The sequence below is a fragment of the Vicia villosa genome, linkage group LG2, assembly GCF_029867415.1.
Source record: "Vicia villosa cultivar HV-30 ecotype Madison, WI linkage group LG2, Vvil1.0, whole genome shotgun sequence".
In the NCBI taxonomy this organism is placed as follows: domain Eukaryota; kingdom Viridiplantae; phylum Streptophyta; class Magnoliopsida; order Fabales; family Fabaceae; genus Vicia; species Vicia villosa.
The window spans coordinates 198,591,857-198,616,081 of record NC_081181.1 but is presented as its reverse complement, the minus strand read 5'-3'; the positions used below and the strand labels follow the sequence as shown (position 1 = coordinate 198,616,081).

At 28.8% G+C, this 24,225-nt stretch overlaps 3 protein-coding genes across 3 annotated transcripts; all 3 read left to right on the top strand.

Moving 5' to 3' along the window:
* The first annotated feature begins 590 nt into the window (after nt 1–590).
* Nucleotides 591–1,208, top strand: LOC131647889 (germin-like protein 9-3). The gene has a single exon (XM_058917705.1). The coding sequence runs from the start codon at nt 591–593 to the stop codon at nt 1,206–1,208; it is 618 nt and encodes a 205-aa protein (XP_058773688.1).
* Nucleotides 1,209–10,884: 9,676 nt separating this feature from the next.
* Nucleotides 10,885–12,893, top strand: LOC131647888 (protein S40-7-like). Its single transcript, XM_058917704.1, has 2 exons — nt 10,885–11,640; nt 12,555–12,893. The coding sequence occupies exons 1-2, from the start codon at nt 11,001–11,003 to the stop codon at nt 12,563–12,565; spliced, it is 651 nt and encodes a 216-aa protein (XP_058773687.1). The 5' UTR covers nt 10,885–11,000; the 3' UTR covers nt 12,566–12,893.
* Nucleotides 12,894–22,739: 9,846 nt separating this feature from the next.
* LOC131647887 (uncharacterized) lies at nt 22,740–23,540 on the top strand. The gene is made up of 2 exons (XM_058917703.1): nt 22,740–22,916; nt 23,010–23,540. The coding sequence occupies exons 1-2, from the start codon at nt 22,787–22,789 to the stop codon at nt 23,396–23,398; spliced, it is 519 nt and encodes a 172-aa protein (XP_058773686.1). The 5' UTR covers nt 22,740–22,786; the 3' UTR covers nt 23,399–23,540.
* Nucleotides 23,541–24,225: the final 685 nt, after the last annotated feature.

The window sequence follows — 24,225 nt, the reverse complement described above, 5'->3', positions numbered from 1 at the left end:
TTACAAGTTAATTCTCATATTTTTTTTAAATATAAAAAATTAATCTTCATGAAAATTGTGTAAATTAGGCCTTTTAAATTTGCCCATTGATAAAAACCAAAATTTTCCTAAAATTATAACAATAAAGAATTCCAGTACTTTATCCAAACAATTTTTTTTATTTAAAAAATTCAATTAAAACATTTGAATTACTTAAAAAAATTAAATTTTTTATTTCAATCACCTAGTCTAATCTCACAATAAAGTATTTCTGATCTATATATCTTCTTTGCTACTACATATCTTCTTGTAGGAAAAGGATTTACTAATTATAAGGTTTCATATATAACTTAATTAATTGTGAAGCTGGATATGGTGTTTACAAGGCACATTCTTATCCTTGTTTTTGGTGCCTGCAACAATTAAAAAAGTCACAAGAAAATAGCTGCAGACAACAATACCTTGAAATCTCCATACATGTTACAACACAAATTGCCAGCATACAAATAGAAACCACTATATATGCAACATTCCTCAGTTTCAGAAAACACAAATCCTCCAACTGTTGATACAATTTCATACTTTGAAACATTCCATCTAATCATAAAACCATGTCTTCCACAACCTCAAAACTCCTTACACTGATCATATCTGCATTCACCATAATGCAAATAACATCAGCTGGTGATCCAGACATCCTCACCGACTTCATAGCCCCAATTGGAACCAAAGTTGATGCTACCTTCTTCACATTCACCGGTTTCCGTGCGCTTCTTCCACCAAACACACCACCCTCAGCTTTCAAAGTATTGAAAGCAAGCAAAGCTGAATTTCCAGCTCTTGATGGACAAAGTGTGTCATATGCTGCTCTAGTATTTCCGGCTGGAAAAATCAATCCGCCACACACACATCCTCGTTCGGCCGAGCTACTTTTCCTCGCGACAGGTTCCCTTCAAGTTGGATTTGTGGACACAACCAATAAGCTATTCACTCAGACGCTACAAACTGGTGACATGTTTGTGTTTCCAAAGGGACTTGTGCACTTTCAATTCAATTCTGATACTCAAAAACCTGCTTTGGCCTTATCTGCTTTTGGGAGTGCTAATGCTGGAACTGTTTCAATTGCTAGCACATTGTTTAACACTACCATTGATGATAATGTCTTGGCTTTGGCTTTCAAAACTAATGTTGCAACCATTCAATCTTTGAAGAAAGGACTTGCTTCCTAAGGATTCCAATAAATGGGAAATCAAGCCGCCTATTATTTCCATTATTTAAATGTTTAGTCTTGTTATTATTTTAATAATTCAGTGATTGTTTTAGAAAATGTTGTGAGAGATGTGAAAGGGTTGATATAACTATTTCTGTTAGTGTAATCACTTGCAATAATAAATACGTTTTATGTTATGGATTTCCAATAATGCAACAGTTTTCAGTAAAACAGAGCAAGTAAACAAAGTTTGCACTAACTCTTTTAAGAGATATATTTTTTCTTTCAAATATTCTATTTTGTTATCAAGTATTTGGAGCATAAAAAGTATGCTCAAATCCTTTTTCATTAGAAAAGTTTTTGAAATTCTTATTTTGAATGTTTTTGAACAACAATTAAGTATTGTTTCATTAAGTGGGGTCGCCTACATGGATCAACTTTTGCCATAATGTTCTATTAAGGACTATGTTTTTATCCAAATCATTAATCTCGAGATCTTTTTTAATAACTTTTCTTATAGTAGTTTTTATGGGTCTTCCTCTTCATCTTCCTCTTCTTAATTGATTACCCCATTCTTGATCACTTCAAGAACATCTTGGTAGCCAAACAACACCATCATTTGATTGCACTTCAATGTAGGGACTATCATTGGAGACATAATTCATATTGCACACTAGGTGATTATATTATATTGCACACTAGGTGATTGTGGATCAAAATCACACTTTTGATGTCAAATATTGGAATATACAATCACACAATTGGTAAACAATGGAGAGTTTGAGTATGTGGAGAAAGAGAAAAGTGAAAGAGAAGAGAGTTTGAGTATGTGGAGAAAGAGAAAAATGAAAGAGAAGAGAGTTTGAGTATGTGGAGAAAGAGAAAAGTGAAAGAGAAGAGAGTTAGAGAAATATATAATTAAGGGTGATCAATTATCATTTTATTCATTCTCCAATAAAAACATACCACTAGAGTATTTGTGTTGGGATGCAAAAGCATCAAGTCAAAAATTAGAAAAGTCAAAAACTCGAGGATGTAATCGATTAACACAAACTTGTAATCGGTTACAACTGTTACAAAACAGAAAACAACTATCAGTTGCAATTGGTTACTGCGTTTGTGTAACCAGTTACACCAACCTCAAAAGTACTTTTCTGCAACTTATTTGACTCTTTTTGATGCCTTTAACTGATAACACACCCGTGTTAACCGGTTACACATACTTGAATTACCAAAAAATCATAACATCTATCACTTCCTATTTAAATTTGATCAGGAGAATACAATTATAAATCAAGAAGTCTATCGAGCCCTTATGATCATGAAATTCTATAAAGCCCTTGGTTTGAATGGGTTCTAACCTACTTTCTTTAAAATATTATAGGAAGATATTTGGAATAATATTTGAAATTTTGCGTGGTCTACTTTTGACAAAGGTTACATGGATCCTTATGGGATAAGTCTCTTATGATTCTAATTTATAAAGTTTATAAGTCATAAACGTTCAAGGAATTTCAACCTATTAACTTGTGTAACATCAGTTATAAATTGCTCTTAAAATTTTTGGTTAGCCGCCTTATGCATATAAGTGAGATTATCATCTCTTTATAGAGTAGCTTCAATCGAGATACATGTACAATTGATAATGATATTATTCTTTAATAATACATTGACCATATGCATAAGACTTAGAAGAAACACTATAAATGTTATTTATAAGTTTGATCTTGAGAAAGCTTATCATAAAGTGAAATAGGATTTTCTTCGTGACACCCTCTATTATTTTGAATTTTTTGTGGTAATCTCTTTGATCATGAGTAGTATCTCCTCGACTTATGCCTTGTTGCGGTAGAATGGAAAAAGAATTGAACACTTTAAACCTCTTTGTGACCTCCAACAAAGAAATACTTTATCTCCTTATTTTTTCACTCTTTGCAAGAATTTGTTGTGGTAATCTCTTTGATCATGAGTAGTATCTCTTCGACTTATGTTTATTGATAAAGAAGTTTATCTCCTTATTTTTTCACTTTTTGCATAAAGATGATGTGTTAGTGTTTATGAAGACAAAATATTTTCAAGCACAAACCATTGCTAACTTTTTGAACATTCTTTCTTCTTTTCATGTAATAAAGTGAGTTTATATAAATCAAGAGCTTATGCCTCTAAAGGTATTAATCGAGCCACTATGGATGATCTTGAGTAGCTCACAATATTATATTTACTTATCGATTTGCGAAATAAGTAGGGTTTCAAAATGAAATACAACCCAATAAGTAAAGGGATTTCTTGGAAATCTATGATAAGGTATCTTCAAACCTGCTTCTTGAAAAGGTAGACTTTTGAACAAGCTAGGGAATGTCACTCTTACCATGGCCATTCTTATTTCTTTACCTACATATAATATGCAAGTTTGTTGATTTCCTCAATATGTTTGCGAGACTTTCGATATAACTGTAAGAAATTTTGTTTGCCATGGTAAGACAAATTGATCCATGAATATTGTTCGTTGGGAAAATGTTATTAATCCTAAAAATAAAGGTGATTTAGGGACTCGTTTAACTCGGTTTGAGAACATTACTTTGTTGGGAAAACTTACTGAAACTAAGTGCAATCAAGCAAGAAACTTTGTGTCTCACTTTTGGAAGATTAATATATCTTAGAAAGCAATATGTTCATAGATAAGAAAAAAGATGGCTCTTGATGTGTTGAAAGATGATTTTATTTTTAATATAGGAGATGGAGATACCAATGTTTGATTTTAACCATGATTTTCGTTGGCTCTCTAAGAGATGTTTGCAAATATTGATGGTAATACATTAACAAATATGATTCAACTAACGAGTGTCTTATGAATGGTCAGATGCATTATTCGATGGTTTAACATGTGTTTTGTCTCTGTTTAATACCTAATACTTACTCCACTTACTATTATAAACAAAAAATTACATTAAATCTTAGTCACAATTATAAACAAATGTCATTAGCTTTTAAACTAATTAATGATTGTATTATACTAAAGCTGTCAAAAAGGGCTATCCGGTCTTAAACGGTCGGCCCTGACCGACCCTGGACTTTTTAGGGTTGGGCTAAAAAGGTCCTGTGTAAAATGGGCTAAAGATTTACTACCCGAGCCCGGTCTTAGATGGACTTCAGACTACCCAGCCTTAAATAAACTTTTTTATTTAAAAAAATTAAAATTAAAATTCCATAATATTATTAGAAATAAAATTAAAAATTATGTTATTTTAAACATAATACATTTTTAATTACTATATTATCTCTTATAAATACTATAATGTGTTTTTAAATACAATATATGTTTAAATTGTATAAAATAATACTTGAATATTTATTATAAGAGAAAAACTAATATAATACGATGAGAAAATGTTGATTATATTAGTGTATAATATTTAAAAAAGAAAGATTGAAAAGAATAAAGATAAAATTTAGTGAAGTGAGAAAAATCAATATGCTATTTTAGAGTAAAATAATATAAATATTAATATATTTTTTAAAATTTATAATTATGCGGGTCTAATGAGCTACCAACGATCCATATTGCTAGCCTAATGGATAGCGGACTTTTCAGAGTTGGGCTAAAAAGGCCCTAAAAAATATAGACTCTAATTATAAAGCCCAAGCCCTATAATTTTCCGAAAATTTTACCACATACCCCTACCATTATTCTTCTACCCCTACATTTTTTAAAATATTCCAATTCTATCCTTTTAATTTATCAAATAATTTTATTATTTAATATTTACCATTTCACACCCCTACCAAAGTGCAGCGGATAACTTTCAATCAAGTTTACCGCTTTGTAATTTTTTTTCACCGGATAACTTACAGTCAAGTTTTTCCGATTTGTAATTTTTCTTAACCGAATAACTTGCAGTCAAGTTTTTTGATTTGTAATTTTTCTTCACCGGATAACTTGCAATCAAGTTTTCCGATTTGTAATTTTTCAAAAAAAAAAAATTCCTTTCTAAGTTTCCCTTGAAATTCTCTAAACCCTTATTTCTTCTTTTTTTTTTCTTCTCTAAAGCTCTAAAATTGTCACACTATAATAACAGAAGAGATACATATTATACACAATCCAACAAATTCATAATAAATCCAAAACATATCTTCTTAATTATTGGAATAAAAGATATTATTATAATCTTATAAATCTCTCAAATATTATAAATATTTTATAATATCTCTTAAACTATTATAAATATATATCTTATAATATCTTTTAGAATATTATAAATATATATCTTATACTACTTTCTAAAATATTATAAATATCTTATAATATTATTATATTAATTTATATGATATCTAAATTAATAAAATATTTTAAGATTAATGAATAGATCAATGAACCAGAGAACTTGACTGCAAGTTATCCGGTTAAGAAAAATTACAAACCGAAAAATTTGACTACAAGTTATCTGTGTTATAAAATTAACTTAAATCGAATGGAATCGAGGCTAGAATCGTGTACGAAACACTTTCCTTATAGTATTTCAAGCACTCCCAATTTGTCTTGGAGTTTCTACGCAGAATACCCAGGATAATTCAGCCTTATCAAGTTTGCGCAAGACCGACGAAAACTCGAATGTAGCGAAGAGCGCTCTGGAATTATTCTAAAGGATTTGCATTTTTTCTGTTGTTAATTCTGAATCTGAAATTATGCTTTTATAGGCCATGCTGATATTGTTTCACAAGGTAGCGACCCTTGGTGAAACAATTTCTTTTCCAAGAGTTATGACTTTTGGCCCACAGCATGGTTCACCAACGGTTGCAACATTTCATGAAGAGTTACCAACTTTCAAATTCAAAATTAAAATCCACTAGTATATTTTCCTTGTCATTTTGGAACACACATATTATTAATTATTATTAATAATTTGCAACAATCCCCCACTTGTTCTAATAATGACAAGTCTAATTCCAGAATATAGAAAGCAAAAGAGTGTTAATACAGTTAGGTATCTTTCGATTTGAACTTAACCTTAGTAAAGAAAACGCAAAGCCTAATCGGAACGTTAGGTAGCTATGCTTTGAACCGTTATCCCATGTGATCAGACCGGCGTTACTATACACACACTCTTTAAAGATTCTTCGCCTACATATCTCGCCTAGCACTATTTATGGCCATGTGCTTTTCCTGTTTTCATGAATTTTTCATGAGAGAAACTCCAACTCTCACTTTAAGACGGCACCATCTTGAAATTCATATAGGTGAAGTTCAGTTTGTATCTATTTCTTGAGATACATATCCTCCTCGATATAGAACTTCATTAAGAGTTTCTAAAAACTCAACCCTCAATTATGTAATAGTCAACATTGTCACAAAATGTTGCACCATCTTCCAAATCAACGACTTGTTGTTACCCATTGAATCTTAGGTTAAGATGTATTAACTTCAGATTGGGTTGCTATCATTGTTGGAACACTTATTCAAGGAGTTTCAGCCTCACACCTCTTGAGGTTGTCTTTATTAAATCCCTGGCCAGTAGTTTAGTAAATGAAACATTCAAATTATAGATCAATCGTATATATGTGAATTAAATGATTACATCTTTAATCAATTTTCTTACGAAAGAATATCTAAGGCCTCAGTGCCCAGATTTTTCATTTTACACTTACACCTTTGAAACATCATCTTTAGCCAATGGAACTTCCAACAGAAAGTCCTTCAATCATTCAACTTCTTTGACCAGTGGAAGCGAGATCCATATACTATGGATCCATGGTCAAAAGCGTGTTGCATCTTTGTTTCTTGATCTTCCAAGAAATCTCACCACTAACTAGTGTAAGTATATGATCCCCAACACTCGATATCCAACTCATGTTGGTATATCCTTCTTATATGGCAGGAAACCTACCATAACGGAGGTCAAGATTTTGGTTTTTTTAAAAGATAATCAAAATCCTTGTGATAGCCTCCTAATGTTCACCATTTGTACTTCTAGTAAATCTACTCATTTACTAAGTGCAAATTCTATGTCAGGTCTAGTACATTACATTAGAAAACCAATTTCACTTGCGTATTCTAATATAGCCACATTTCTTCCATCATCATTTTGACACTAAGATCAAATTGAATATTCACTTTCTTGAAACGTGATAGTTTGAACTTATCAAGAACTTTCTCAAAGTGTATTTGACTAAGTTTATAACCCCCACTATTTTTGCATTACTTTGATCTCCAAAAGAGTGTCAATTAGTCCAAGATCTTTCATCTTGAATGTGGTTTTCTCAACCCCCACTCTTTCGTTTTACTTTGATCGCAAAGAGTGCCCATTACTTCAAGATTTTTCATCTTGAATGTGGAAGTTAGAAACCTCTTTGTTTCTAAGATTTCATTCATCTCTTTGATAATGATTAACATGGAGACAAAGGAATATCACAAAATTCTTACACAACTTTGTGTACAAACACTTATCATAAGAATTAGATGAAAAAAGGTTTTTAGATAATCATGCATGATGATGCAAGAAGGTTTTTAGATGAAGTGAGAGATTAAATTATGAGAAATTTAAAATAAATAGTATGAATTGCAATGAGTACCTTAGTTATGTTCACTTCTCTCAAATCTTCTCTTGAACTTCTATGTTCAACCTTCTTGATCAACCACATCATTGATGTACATGACACTTTAGATCCTTTTCTTATTTGATAACCTTTGTCTTCATCAAAACTAAATATAAGATGTATTATTCACAATCTCCCCCTTTTTGATGATGACAAACTCTTTGAATTCTTGTTTTGATAATATTGAAAATTCTCCCCCTAACTTGTGTGGTTCCTCCTTAATCGGAGAATCTTACAATGACAAAGTCAAACTTTTAATGTCATTGTTTCGGTGCTTGTTTTAATTCATACAAGGATTTAACAAGCTTGTACACTAGTTGTTCATTACCAAGAAGCACATAACCTTATGATTTTTTTTATGTAAATCTCCTCATCGAGATATTCATTTAGGAATGTCGTTTTGACATCCTTTTTGATGACTCATTAGGTCATGCTAGGAAGTCAAAGCAAACAAAATTATAAATTTCGTTGTGCTTCCTTCTAGTACATATGTGTTAAAATAATTAACACATTCATTTTGTCTAAAACCCTTGGTTAATCATCTATCTTCGTAGATGTTTAATGTACCATCACTATGATACTTCTTTCTAAACAAACACTTGCATCCAATGGGTAGATCGACAAATTCCCAAGTATGATTTAACATACTCAAATCCATTTCTTCTTGGATAACATCATGCCAAAAGGATGAGTCCTTTAAAGTTATTCCTTGTAACTCTTAGTACCATCTTCCACTTGAAGCGTAATAGGAATCTTACGAACAAATCTCTCACTATTTCCTTCTACACAAGAGAAATAAGTCGAAAAGCGATTTTGTTCGATTTTAGATCCTTAGCATTTTGGACTTTCTGCTTATTCTAAGTTCGATTTGTTTTTTCAACAGTCATTGACGAACTTTCGATTTATTTTTCAACAAATCCGTAGAGAACCTTCCTCGCGAGATTTTCATTTGTGGGAATCTTGAATTCCTTATCCTCCGCGATAAGATTCTTAAATTCCACATCTCGAAATTCAATAGTTATATTCGACTCCTCCAAATTCATAATATTATATAAGTCATGATCCATTTTTTAATGATCTTTATATATCTTATAATAATAAGTCTCGTTGAATACAAACAAGAGAAATGCTAGCAACACTTTTTTTTTTTTTTTTTTTTTATAATTCACGTAATTGAAAATGTAATTAGATAAGATGTATAAAATCCAATTGGTGTCATATAAACCATGCATATATTTTATAATATTATATCCAGATATATTACGATATAGTATAGTCACGACAATACAACATCCACTTGAAACTAAACAATCACTGTAATATACATATATAAATATATTTTCATCTTTTGTTTCTAGTGCCTTGATGTAAATGTAATCATTTTTATATGCATATACTGTTCCTATTCATACTATATATATGAATTCTAGTTTTATGATCACATGATACTAAACTTATTACTGCAATTCATTCACGTAATCGGCACATGAATATTCTTTTTCAATTATCAATAAGTCTATGAAAAACATCGTGCATTACAACAACGTTACGCATTATTTTATGTATGGCATATCAGAATAAAATTAGGAATGCATATCACTAGATAATTACCAGAAAATCTTAATATCGATAAATAAGGATATGATTACTGATTATTAAAAAACTTTATTCAGTAATCTTGATATTATGATTTTTACACTACTCGGCAAAATAAAAACTTACCCAGATTTGTGACATCGATTCTTGTTCTAGATTTTGATACAAAAGCCTCGGATGCCAATATTATTTGCAATTGAATACTATAAGATTGTTATAAAATTAACTTAAATCGAATGGAATCGAGGCTAGAATCGTGTACGAAACACTTTCCTTATAGTATTTCAAGCACTCCCAATTTGTCTTGGAGTTTCTACGCAGAATACCCAGGATAATTCAGCCTTATCAAGTTTGCGCAAGACCGACGAAAACTCAAATGTAGCGAAGAGCGCTCTGGAATTATTCTAAAGGATTTGCATTTTTTCTGTTGTTAATTCTGAATCTGAAATTATGCTTTTATAGGCCATGCTGATATTGTTTCACAAGGTAGCGACCCTTGGTGAAACAATTTCTTTTCCAAGAGTTATGACTTTTGGCCCACAGCATGGTTCACCAACGGTTGCAACATTTCATGAAGAGTTACCAACTTTCAAATTCAAAATTAAAATCCACTAGTATATTTTCCTTGTCATTTTGGAACACACATATTATTAATTATTATTAATAATTTGCAACAATCTGGTGAAAAAAAATTACAAACCGAAAAACTTGACTGCAAGTTATCTGGTTAAAAAAATGACAAACTGGAAATCTTGACTGCAAGTTATCTGGTTAAAAAAAATTACAAACCGGAAATCTTGACTGCAAGTTATTTGGTGAAGAAAAATTTCAAACTGAAAAACTTGTTTGCAAGTTATCGGTGCACTTTGGTGGGAGTGTGAAATGGTAAATATTAAATAATAGAATTATTTGATAAATTAAAATGGTAGAATTAGAATATTTTAAAAAAATGTAGGTGTAGAAGGATAATATAGAGATACGAGATAAAATTTTCTAATTTTCCAGGTCTGGTAGGCCGGCCTATATGAACTAACGCATTTGAAAGATCAATGTTATATAATTGATTTAATTCAAAAACATTAAATGTTGGTAGTTGATTCATACTATAACTAAGAATAATAAGTTTTATTTAGATTGTATATAAAATAAAAAATTAATTGATAAATTTTATTTAGATTGTATATAAAATAAAAAAAATTAATTACACTTAATTAATTTTTTTAATTAGTGTAAAAATAATTATTTTACTTTATAATTGTTTAATTATGACTCAAGAGAATATTAAAATTGTAAATTATGACGACATAATTATTTACCGTTTTTTAACTTTTTCCTTAATTTCTTTTTCTTATGTAAAAAAAAAAAAAATCGAACATGTTTATCTACCTCTTTTTTATTTTGGTGGATATCCACGATTTATTGTTTCGTTGCCACGTTCAAAGAAAGTTGAAACGAAATCAAAGAAAGTATAATCATGACCGTTACTTACTCATCTTTCCCAATAAAAATCATTTACCTCATCATTTTTACACCGTAAACCTAACTCACTTTCTCACACGAATAAAGAAAGTAGAAACCAAAAAAATAAAAAATAAAAAATTCCCAGAACCGGTAACTAACTGACATGTACTCACGCAACCCGACCCGATTCCGATCACCCAAATTCCTTACCTCGAGGGCCGAGCGTTTTCTCGGCATCACAAACCACGCGCCGCCACTCGATAACTCCACACCCTTCGAATTCAGCGAAGACGACGTCGTTTTCGGTCACGACGAAAATCCTTCTCCCTTAGGCCCTCCCGATTCATCTGAAATCCATGCCGTTTCGCCGGAAAACAAAGACTCTCCCGACGCGGTAGACGCTACGGATTTTCTCGATCTCGACTCTGTTTCAATCTTCTCTTCCGTTTCCTCCGATTTATCTTCCTCTTACGCAACGCAACCGATTCTCGTCCAGCAATCAGCGACAGACCGAACTCGGCCGTTTCCGTCCCTCGCCGCGACTAAATTCTACCATTCCGCGCCGATTAATATTCCGATAATGTCGCTGGAAATGGCGGAGCTAGCAAGGAAATTCGAAGAGGAAGAAGCACGAGAGTTGGCTGAGGAGGAAGATTTCAAGAACAAGATGCCTCCGCACGAGTTTCTCGCGAAGCAATTGGATTTTTCACGGATGCATTCGTGTTCGTTGTTTGAAGGAGTTGGAAGAACCCTAAAGGGAAGAGATTTGCGTAAAGTTCGGAATGCCGTTTTGAGCCAAACAGGTTTCATTGATTGAAAAACAATGAGTTTTGAATTTTGTTTTTCTTTTTTTTTTTTCTTTTTTCTTTTTGATTCTTTATATTTTGACATATTTTCTTAGTTTTTGAATCTCCGCCTATGAGTTTTGGCTGAGAAATTGCATATGAATAAAAACCCTAATGAATAAAGATGAAATTGAAGACCTGGTCAATGATAGAAGCAAAGTATTTCAATTTTATTATTTCTTTAATCAACAAAAGTATATAATTCTTTTATGATTAATGTGTTCTGTTGGAAGATATTGTTGTGAATTTTGGGTAATTTATTTGAATTATACAACTCTAAGGATGATTTTTGCGACGTGCTGAAGTAATTTGTTTCTGTTTCCATAGAATTTTTGTTGAAACTATGTGGTGATTGATATGATTGTAAGTTACATGTAGTCTAGTTTCTTACTATTTTTGGATTAGTTTGGTAGGACATATTTTTCTTTTTATGATTTTGTTGATAGTTGATTTAGAAATCATGATGATTATGTTTTAGATGATGAAAAGAAAATTGGTGTCTAAAATCTTACCGACATGGAGCCGATGATGTTGTTCTGATTGTGTAAGTTATTCCTATAGGATAGTGAATGGTAACAGAACTAAGCCTCTGGTTTTGGAATGTAGAAGATAAGTAAAGTTTGATGGTTAGTTTCTTTTCTTACCATGCAGCCACATTACTCCTGTTTAAAAGACAGATGATGTTGATACTCCACCCTTTTAAGTTTCAATGAGACACTCATTTAAATTGAAAAATGAAAAACCTAAACATTTCGTTTAGGAGTCCGTTTTTCCAACAGTCTTTCTTATATCTGTTTGATCTTTGTTTTAAAATTTGGAAGGCTTTTCTCCGACTCTGTTATCTTTAGGATGATTTACACACTTTCATACAGCATACAGATGAAGTATCATGCACAGCAGAGATGCCAGAAGAGAATTTAATGGCTTAGTGAAAGATTCAGAAATTATTCCTAGACTTTTAATTTTTATGTTATCTTTAGGATGATTTATACACTTTCATACAGCACGCAAATGAAGTACCGTGCACAACAGAGATGGCGGAAGTGTAATACATTTGTGAAGGATTCAGAGATTATTCTTAGACTTATGTTTGAAAATGTAAGACTTTTGGTTTTTCTTCTGCTACTAATCTATGTACCTATGGGCAGCAAAGCCAAAAATAGTGGTTACACACTTACATGCAGCATGCTGTAATGCAATTGCTTTCATTTTGATTTGTGTGCCTTTAAATGTTATTATACCTTAAAACCGAGTTGAGATCCTCTCCGTTTCTAAAAAAAAATTGAGAACACAGTTACTAAAGTACTGGTGTATATATATATATATATATATATATATATATATATATATATATATATATATATATATATATATATATTTGAAATGTGTGACATGTAATCTATGTAATTTAACTTGTATCTAATGAAAACAGTAGTAATGGTATTCTCCATTTCTTTTGAGAAATGGAGAGGATCTTAACTCATGACTTAAACAAATAGAAACCTAGTAGTGAAATGATCACTTAAAAATATTCAAGAAATTTGAAGTTGTAGTGTAGGTAAAGAGAGAAGTCTGAATGATGCATGGTTTCCGCCACCATCGAATAGTTGGAAACGGAATGTGGATTGACCATCATAGGGAAACCAAGCCCTGATGGTATTGGAGAAGTTCTAAGTAATGAGTTAGGAGAGGTAAAAGGCTTTTGTTGCTGCATCAATTGGAATTAGCAAGCGAAGTTCATGACAGTTGATACAACAGACAGATATAAATAGTGAAATCTGACTTCAAAAATGCATTATCCTGGGGAGAGAGGAAAGATACTTGTCTCTGGAACTTATATTTAAAAATGCATTATCCTGGACGACTTCAAAAATGCATTTCCTAGTATGTGAGGACTAGGAAAATTTTAAATTTTATTAAAATTAAAATTGTATAGAGTAAAAAAATTATTCATTCTTAAATTTTGTGAAATTTTGTACGGACCAATTTCTAAAATGAAAAATGAGGGGATTGATTTTTGCAAAATTTGAAAAAATTATAGAAATTAATTTGAGATTCACATTGTATTAAGATAGTTTGTATGTAGTATTTGAAATTTTCTCAATTTAGCTTTGAAAAAACATTTCATAAGAATTCTTCAAAATTTTTATTTAAACAATTGAATTTAGACAGCCCAATTTAATTTTTATAAAAAACTACATTTCCTAACTAAAATTTCCCAACCTAGAGTTGAGTAGAGATTTGCAATCTCTCGCGAGAAAACCAATTACACTACGAAAATTATCCTTAAATAAAGTGAAATTTTCTAAATTCTCTAACAACCTTACGAGTTGTTTATCATTGTACTTTTTATCATATATAATTGATGTCTATCATGGCAATCGGGCTAGACTGCTGAAACTCTGTGCTACTGAATCTCTCTATCATGTTTGGATTTGGCGCAATAGAAGGATATTCCAACAGGAGGCAGGGCTTGATGTTAGTTTTATTCATATTAGAGACACTATCAAGGAACGTTCCAAGAGGGACAGCAAATTATGGGCATTTTGTAATACTCTTTAAAACTAGGCCTTGATTTTCCTTAGTCTTTTGGATGCTTGGATCTTAGGATCAGCTTGTAATCAATGCTTTTTGGGAATTAATATATTCTTTATTTTTCTCCAAAAAAAAAATTGATGTCTATCATGGGACAAATAAACTTGATATTGACCTAAAATTTGATCTATATGACATTGTGACGACGATGAGGAACGAGGAACCCCAAGAAACAATTCACTGTTGAACACAAAGACGAATTAGTCGATTGTTAAAAAGATAGCCGATTGTTAAAAAGATAGCAAAAGATAGGTTCTTGAGCATTTAGATAATAAAAATGAAGGAGAAAGATGGTTTGGTTTAGGCTTCTGGTATGGCGAGTGTATTGTGTTGTTTTTCTGTTTTCATTTCCCCATCGAGTTTCATCATATATGAGTTATGAGATATTTGAATTTATTTATTAATTTGTTACGGATGTGCCGCCATAGGCCACAACAAAGTCTTCATATATTGGATTTATGATCTTCTGCCATTGACAACTTTGAACACCTTCATCCTCTTGCACGTATAACACGCACAAAATCTAAAAGAAGCTACTTAACTAGAAATATAAGCATTAGAGTGAGTTCGATTGATATTGTCAATGACAGTGTTTTTTATTAGGAAATTCAAAATGCATGATGCTTTTGAGAATTTAAAACCTACTCCTTAATTTGCTAATATGTTCATTTATATTATGCATGATACTTGGTTGCTCTAGAACTAGATGATGATCAGAAGGAATGTATTTACATTCTCTTACGGTAATTTGCTGTTTTTGATGTAGTGGAGAGGAATCTGATTGGTAAGGTAGAACTCAAATGTTTAAGTTAGTAAGAGGACGAAAAATAGAAAATGAACAGAAATTATTGGAATACTTAAAGAGTAGCGCGTTTTCCTTTTTAGAGAAGATGGTTGATAATGCACATAGGATGCGGCCAACCGTTGAATGAAAGTTTGACATGACATTCTTACTTCCCTAATATACTTCAACTTTTTATAATAATTAAAATTATTTATTAAATTAATGACACATATATATATTCTTGTGTTTTTTGTTTAAATTCTTTCGTAGTAAATAGTATTATTCATTTTTTAAAATGTTAATATTCGGCTTGCGACCGATTAATTCAAGAGAACTAATTCCACCATTTATTAGCAGGAGTCCCGTTTAAAACCTAGTAAAATTCGAACTCATAACTCTGAGAAGAGTGAGTTTCAAGCCTCCTCGACTATTATTAAACCCACCAAAGAGGTTACCATCTAGATCAACATAACCAAGAACTTGATTTCTCCAAAACATATAGTAGAATGAGTGAAAAAAGAGAGACAACATATTGGTCCGTTGGTGTGGACTGATCTAGGATCCCATATAACCGAAAGTTAGAAAACTAATAAGAAGATAATGACATATGGCCTACTACTTACGGTTCATTAATATTCATAGAAAGTAGCCCCATCCTGGTAGTATTTTTGATGGAAAATAGAGTCCCTCCCCCCTTGACCCTAGACTATAATAAAACATTCCAATTGTAATGCAGCATTTATTCTTTGTTTCTTTCAACACAACTATTTTCGTCCCTAATTGTAAATTTTGTGATAATTCTATGAGTTACAAAATATAATTAATATTGTATAGAAAAAATTTATTACAAAATTAATATTTATTATTAAATAAGTTAAAATAATTATAAACGAAAAATTATATAGTAAGAAAATAATATTTTAATTTTATGAACCAGATATGCTGACACCCATAGTTTAACACATTTACATTATATATATATATATATATATATATATATATATATATATATATATATATATATATATATATATATATATATATATATATATATATATATATATATATATATATATATATATATATATATATATATATATATATATATTGTGAACAATGAATTCAACTAATTCAACATTGAAAATTAATTTTCTTTTCAATAAACTAAGTCTATAAAATTTATATAAATCAAAACTATATTATCTAGTCTTAACGTGTAATAAATAATATGTTATTTAAAATCTATATCTAATCTTAAAACATGTAATAACAAGTATTTATATTATTTAAAATTTAGTATACTTAATCATCAATATAATATAAAATAGTGTGTTGGACTTAATGAGATTAAGTGAATGAACTTCTCTCAATGTTTAGATTCGAATTTCGATAAGTATAAATAATTTCTGTATTAGATCATATCTATACAAAATTTTGCTATGGTCTAAAAAGATTTCTGTAAATAAATAGTGAAATTAATCTTCCTTGGTCGTAATCGTAAGGTCAAATATTAAAATATTAAAAAAATTAATAATTATTAAATTAATCTTTTACAGTAATTTATTAGAAATACATATTAAACTTAGACACCTAATATGAACTAATTACTTACTCATATTTTATTGCTATTACTAGTAGGAAACTCGTGCTGTCGCACGGGTCTGGTTGGAATTTCACATTACATATATCTAATTTTGACTTATAAAATTCCTTTATATATATCAAACATATTTTATGCAATAGCTTGTATCTCATAGATACGTTGACATCTAACCGTGAATTCAAATGAGTTAACAAACCCTAGTTGAATCCAAATGAGTTAGTTCTAAAAATTTATTAAATCTATTTTAGATATTATTCCATTTTTAGAAACCTAAATTATATCACAGCTCCCTGTAAAATTTCAAATTTACAAATTTTACAAATCTAAAATGTACGACAGTACCCGTCAAAATATTCAAGAGCAAAAAATATTTAAAAATTAAACAAATAATGAAAATATGAATATGTTAATAGAAAAATTAGATCTAAATATATACAATTATAAAAAAAATAAAAATATAAAACTTATGGTAAATAATATATATTTATTCCCATATAAATAAAATAATCTTATTAAGTAATTTTCATTGGATAGTGTAATAAATATAAGAATCTCAAATTTAAAATGCTTTGTCAAATTAATTCTAAAATAAAAAATTATGAAAATTTCATTGCTTTTTATTCTCATTTATACAAATAATTGTATAAATAGTTAAATTTATTACTTTCATAAAATTATTTGTAACTTATTCACGTTTATAAAATCAATTGTAGCTTATTGAGTTTATAAAATTGACTATATTAATACATTTTTATCTTTTATCATTATTTTTTATTATTATCATTTATTATTAAATTTTCATGACTACCATTTAAAATATTTTTATCATGATTACAATAATGAAGTTAATTTGAAAAGATTTTTACAGTAAAAATATTTTAAATTGAAAAACTAAATTATTGTTTACACTTCAAAATTTTGCAAGTACCCTTCTTTTCTGACATGTGGCCTGCTTCAATTTTATAAAACAGTAGTAAAAGAAATAGTTAAAAGATAGACATTAAAATGATCAGTCAATAGCTCACATCTCATAGATACGTTCACATCTACCCGTCAATTCAAACCCCAGTTGAATCCAAATGAGTTAATTCTAAAAATTTATTAAACCTATTTGAGATATTAGCTCATTTTACCAAACCTAAAATGTATGACAGCTCCCGTCAAATGCTTAAAAGTTTCTACATTTAATGTATATTATTATAATATAAAAATATAATTTTATAAGTTTTAAAAAAATATAATCTTAATTAAAAAATTAAACATAGTTAGAGAATAAAATTTATTAAACCTATTTGAGATATTATCTCATTTTTTCAAACCTAAAATGTATGGCAGCTCTCGTCAAATGTTTAAAAATTTCAAGTATTAATGTATATTATTATAATAATTAAAATTATTATAATTAATGTATTTTATTTTATACGTTTTTATAAAGAGGTAAATTTACTTTTGATGTGGTGATAAAAATTTATATTATATGTACTAATTAAATAAAATGATAATATATAATTGTAGAAATGTAAAAAGAATGATAAATTTATATTTTTCATAAAAAAATGTATGCATGTTTCTATCATGATTGTCTCATGTTCTTTTATCATATACGAACATTTATAACATTTTTTTAGTATAAATGATACCGTTTTATCATAAAAAAACACTAATCTTTATTGATAAATTGAAATTTTAATATAATTTATTATATTTTAATAGTAGTTTTAACTATAGTTAATGTATTACTAAATTTTAAAAATAAAAACTAAAATATAAATTTAGTAAATAACTGGAATATTTATTTTAGTAACAAAGTCTATGTACAAACATCATAAACTGATTGATTTGCATAAAAAATAACGTATGAAATTATCATAATATGATTTAGTTTTCAATTCAATAATAATGATTTAATACAATTTTTTAAAAAAGAGACACAATATATAAGTTGCAATTTTATTATTAAAAACAATTATATTATTAAAACTCTTTAATTATAAAGAGTAATATATAATTATAATTGTCAAGATTAGATATTAAAACTCTTTAATTAGATAGAGTAATATATAATTATAATTGTCATATTAGATATTAAAACTCCATTATTTTAAAAATTCTCTAGGTTTAATTTTTAGATTTGAAATTGAAAAAGTTATAATTGAGTCATCTATTGAAATTTTATTTATGTTATTTTATTTATAGATTTATATTATTACCTTAAAATTAGTGTTATATTAACAAATTTGAAGTGACATTTTTCACTATTTGTTATAAATAATAAAATTAATCATGATTGAGGTTTTGCAATATTTTTTGTTCGGTAATACTCTTTCTAATTAAATGTTTCATATATTTTCCAATTTAAGAAATAAATTTTAAAATTTATTATCAACATTTTTTACAATTAAACCCAATAATTTTAAGATTTTAAGATTTTAAAATTAAATTAACGTATTACTTAATTGTAATATTTATTTAGTAAACACACTAATTAGAAACATTCAAATATTAAATAACATTTTTTATGATTAAACCCAATAATTCAGATATTTTAAAATTAATTAATGTATTATTTAATCGTAAGATTTTAATTTGTAAACACAATAATTGAAAACATTCAAATATTAAATACAAAAAGGGTCATGCTAACGAGTGCCCCAGGGGCACTGGTTAAGCATTCCAAATTAAGAAAATATTCTATATTCAATGCATTGAATACACCTAATCTTCTTTAAAAAAGTTAATTATTTATATTTTCAATGCATTTAATACATATATTTTGGATAAAAACATATCTTTTTACTTTATTAAACAATGTTCCACTTGCCTTTTTAATTTCTTAATCAGTGCCCCTGGGGCACTCGTTAGCATTACCCATACAAAAAATATGTATGGGACGTATTAGACGTGATATCGTTCCATTCCATAAATTACAATAATTAAAATTTTATAGTCAAACTGATTTTCTATATTCTTAGATATTTATTTGTATGCAAATCTTTCAATATACCATTTCATAGAGAATTAATTAATATGTTTTTAATTTTTTTTAGTAAATTATAACTATTAATAAAATTAAAACAAAATATTTAAATAAATAACACAAATATAAATTACTAAAAATATTTGTAATTAATAAAAGAATACCCAAAAATCTAAAAGCACTTTCAGAAGAAATGCCCTTAGAAGTACTTTAAAATCGAAATGCCCTTAGAAGTACTTTAAAATCGAAATGTCCTTAGAAGTACATTAAAAAACAAAAGAGTACTATATTTGTAAAGTTTAAATTCATTCAAATAACACGACAAAATTATATTATTATACTACTTATTTGTCTCAAAATAAAAGTTATATTATGATACTACTATTTAGGTAAAATATATATTTTTAAATTAATAGCAATTATAAATATATTTAATAATTTTTATTTTATGTATTTATTACTACCACAATTCAGAATGACTCTTATTATATTTGATTATAAAGAATAAATAAAATAGAATAAAATAGGTCAACTAAATTTATTAGTCTTTATTGGCTACACTAAGAGAATAGGAATAGACGCAGTAAGATAGCCACTTTAAGTTTGAGTTTGTTTGAGTTTGGTGGTGGTGGTAATCCAAACCCTCTTCCACTCATCATTACATTAATTGATTTGATAGATTCGATAGTGTTTGAGAATGGATCTTACTTCTAATCAACAACTAAATGCAAAAAAAATTAAGAAATTATAATTTCATAAACCTCAAAATGTTATTAAGACAATAATCAACAACCAAATATTCTAAAAAAAATAATCATAATATATACATTGCTACGAAACATAACATTCACTCAAACATTTTTATGAACAAATCACAATTTCCATAAAAGAAATGAAACTGCTGATTGTGGAAAATAGAAAATTTTTGTCCCTAATAGAAGAAATGTGAAACAGCAGATTGTGGACAATAGAAGAAATATGAAACAGTAGATTGTGGACAAACTCCAATTTCTAATAATTTTCCTATTCATAGTAGTCTTCTCACCTCAATAATCTGGAAATACTTTACGTTTGTACTCCAGCCTACATTTTAGGCTTCAACATTTGAGATGTTCTATTAAAATTCAGCTAAAACCATTAAAATTTCATTGTTCCAATGAAATCAATCACCTTGTCCCAATCACCTTCCCAAGTTAAAAGGAGTTCCCATATCTATGCTAAAATCAAACTTAGTACCATGAAGCAATGTTTCAGTACAATGAACTACCCATCAAAAAAAATTACACAAATAAACTTGTTGCAGGCCATATATGCTTACACCTAACTGCTGTCTTCCACAAATCCTTCGACTCATTGATGTCTTTCACAGAATCGATTGGGCATGCCAGTGATTAAAAGGTTGCAAGTACAAAACAGATTTCACTTGATTTGGCAAATTAAAATCGAAATAAAAAGACACAAAAACAAAAATGCAAATTAAAATCATACTTTCAGCAAAACAGATATGGAGAAGAATTTGAAAACCTGAAAAAGATAAATTGAAGAGTGAATTCCATTGATTCAGTAAATATATAACCCAACAATCTGTATAGAAATATGGAAGGGCAGGAGTAATTGTATTTTTCTTTAGTGGAGGGCTTGGATTTTCAAAAACGTAAAACTCATCATTCCAAATTATGGAATAACTCTATGCATTTAATAGTAGCTATTAGTATTTTGTAATTTGTGTAAATAAATAACTTAATAACAACAAATAAAAATAAATATAAAATACCAACAAAAATTAAGGGAGCGACACATCAACAGTAATAAATGTCAAATCAATAATATTGAGTTATTTTGCAAAAAGTCATTTCTATCCATGGAATAAGAAAAGTTTTAGTATATTTATCAAAAGGCTTTAAGTGGAATTTCCAGATACTTTTAGGTTTATATATTAATAATCTTTAGTGGAGGGCTTGGATTTTCAAAAACGTAAAACTCATCATTCCAAATTATGGAATAACTCTATGCATTTAATAGTAGCTATTAGTATTTTGTAATTTGTGTAAATAAATAACTTAATAACAACAAATAAAAATAAATATAAAATACCAACAAAAATTAAGGGAGCGACACATCAACAGTAATAAATGTCAAATCAATAATATTGAGTTATTTTGCAAAAAGTCATTTCTATCCATGGAATAAGAAAAGTTTTAGTATATTTATCAAAAGGCTTTAAGTGGAATTTCCAGATACTTTTACGTTTATATATTAATAATAGATTAATAATAGATTAAACAAATTTTAATCTGATACCAGAAAATAACAATACAGTATTAGCTTTATCCTAATCCTCCACCACTAGATCTCATAGAAAGTGACATTGCTACTTTATTATTCGGCAAGAAATAAATGAAAATTTTAACCAAAGTTTGCCAAGTTACATCTTAAATTTAGATTCCTCGAGAAATCACTCTAAGAAGTTTGAGCTGCACACTTAGATTTAACACATAAATTCTTTCTTAACGCCTCTTACGCATTAATTCTTTTTATAAAGACCAGCCCTGTATGAAAGCAATTTTCTCCTACTTATTAAATGAAACAAGATCTATCGGTGCATTTATTAGTGTCCTAAGTTATTTAATTTTTTCCTGTCACATTTTTCTTCTAAATATTATTACATACATGCAACCATAACCTGAATTACCACTTTCTGTTCAATACTCACGGATAACTCTATTTTTGTTTTTTATAAGTAACACCTTTTATTCGTTCCAGCAATAAAGAAACACTTTTTTTTTAACTATAAGCCCCATTGCTTGTTGATATAATTGATATACTTATTATAGTTTTAGTTGTGTTGTGCATGTTGAAGTATTGTAGATTAGGTACCTCCATTGTACCCAAAAAAAAGATTAGGTACCTCCAAGTCACATGCAGGTAAACTCTACGTCCATATATACATATGCAAACATAAGTGTACAGTTGTGGATACCAACTACTAATAACAGCTCTAGCAAACTTTAGGACCCCTACAATTAATATCAATATGTCTCAAGCTGTCAATATATATAACTCAGTACTACCAATCTTCTCTTCAAAATTCTAACTTTCATATCATTCAGCTATATTGTTATTTCTTGCTTTCACTTGGTTCAATATGAAGCTTTTTCATGTTATCACAGCACTATTTTTTGCATTAACTCTTGCTAGAATTGACCCTTCTGCATGCCAAATTGTAAAGGGCAAGGTCACTTGCACTGATTGCACTCAGGACTATGATTTCTCAGGTTTGTTTCAATTCTCATCTCATTATTCAATTTACTTTATTTCAGATTAAACTAATTATATATGCATTAAATAACTATTTTTCATGGTTTTAGGGATTAAGGTCTCTGTGAAGTGTGAAGCTATGAAAAACCTGGCTGTGGCAACTACAGAAAATGATGGCTCCTTCATGGTTGATCTTTCCACATTCCATACAAAACCTGCTTCTGATAATTGCCATGCAAAACTTCTTGGTGGACCAAGTAATCTCTATGCTTCAAGGAAAAACCAATTCTCACAAATTGTGAAGGACAAAGAGGAAAACAGCTACACAACTTCCACTCCTCTTAGTTTCTTCACTTCTTGCCCCAAAAACAAAGTATGCAAAGATGAGAATAATCAATTTGGCTCATCCAAAACCTATAATTTTCCTTTGCCTTCACAGTGGGGTTTGGCACCAAGTAGTTTTTATCTTCCTTTCTTCCCAATCATTGGAATACCATGATCATATGTATGTTGCATTAAGTGCTTTTTTATTATATGGTTTTGTTTGTCACCTGGAAGAATGGAAGACATAGTTGTGATGAAGAAAATAAATTAATGTATGTTTAAGATGTTTGTGAAGAAAGTTCATTTTATTTTATTTGTTATTTTGTTGCTAAGCAAGTTCATTAATATGTTAGGTTGGAAAAGCTGATAGTTACATTGTGCTGTTTTGTCCAATATTTATGAATTATGATATGTAAAAGCACTATTCTGAGCATTATGTAATGACTTAAGTTCATCCAATATCTCCTTTTCTTTATACTTAAATTAATCGAACTAATAATATATAAAAAGACTATAGAAAAGGAGTCATCTAGTTTTTTTTAAGAAATATTTGTTTAGCTCTTTTGTTACCGTTTTTTTAAAGATTATATGGCCCAAATAACAATTTTAAAATTTTTTTCTTACCTATTTAAAAAAAATAATAATGATTTTTTTTGTTTGGACTAGTCATCTAGTTTAAATTTCAAGAATCTGCATCCAAGATGGATAGTTGGTAGCATTCAGGTTTTGATTGACTAGTGAGAGTTTCACGCGAATCACTATTGTTTCATGTGGATTGATGAATTGACAATGTTTTGACCATTGTTACTTTATTAATGAACGTTGAATATACAATGGTTATAATATATATATATATATATATATATATATATATATATATATATATATATATATATATATATATATATATATATATATATATATATATAGAGAGAGAGAGAGAGAAAATAGGTGATGCACTGACAGTGTAAAAAAGTTTTACACTGTCAACCAATCACGACC

Coding starts and splice junctions, on each gene's coding strand:
- LOC131647889 (XM_058917705.1), top strand. CDS start 591: ATGTCTTCCACAACCTCAAAACTCCTTACACTGATCATATCTGCATTC.
- LOC131647888 (XM_058917704.1), top strand. CDS start 11,001: ATGTACTCACGCAACCCGACCCGATTCCGATCACCCAAATTCCTTACC.
- LOC131647887 (XM_058917703.1), top strand. CDS start 22,787: ATGAAGCTTTTTCATGTTATCACAGCACTATTTTTTGCATTAACTCTT. Junction 22,917..23,009: donor TCAGGACTATGATTTCTCAG/GTTTGTTTCAAT, acceptor TCATGGTTTTAG/GGATTAAGGTCTCTGTGAAG.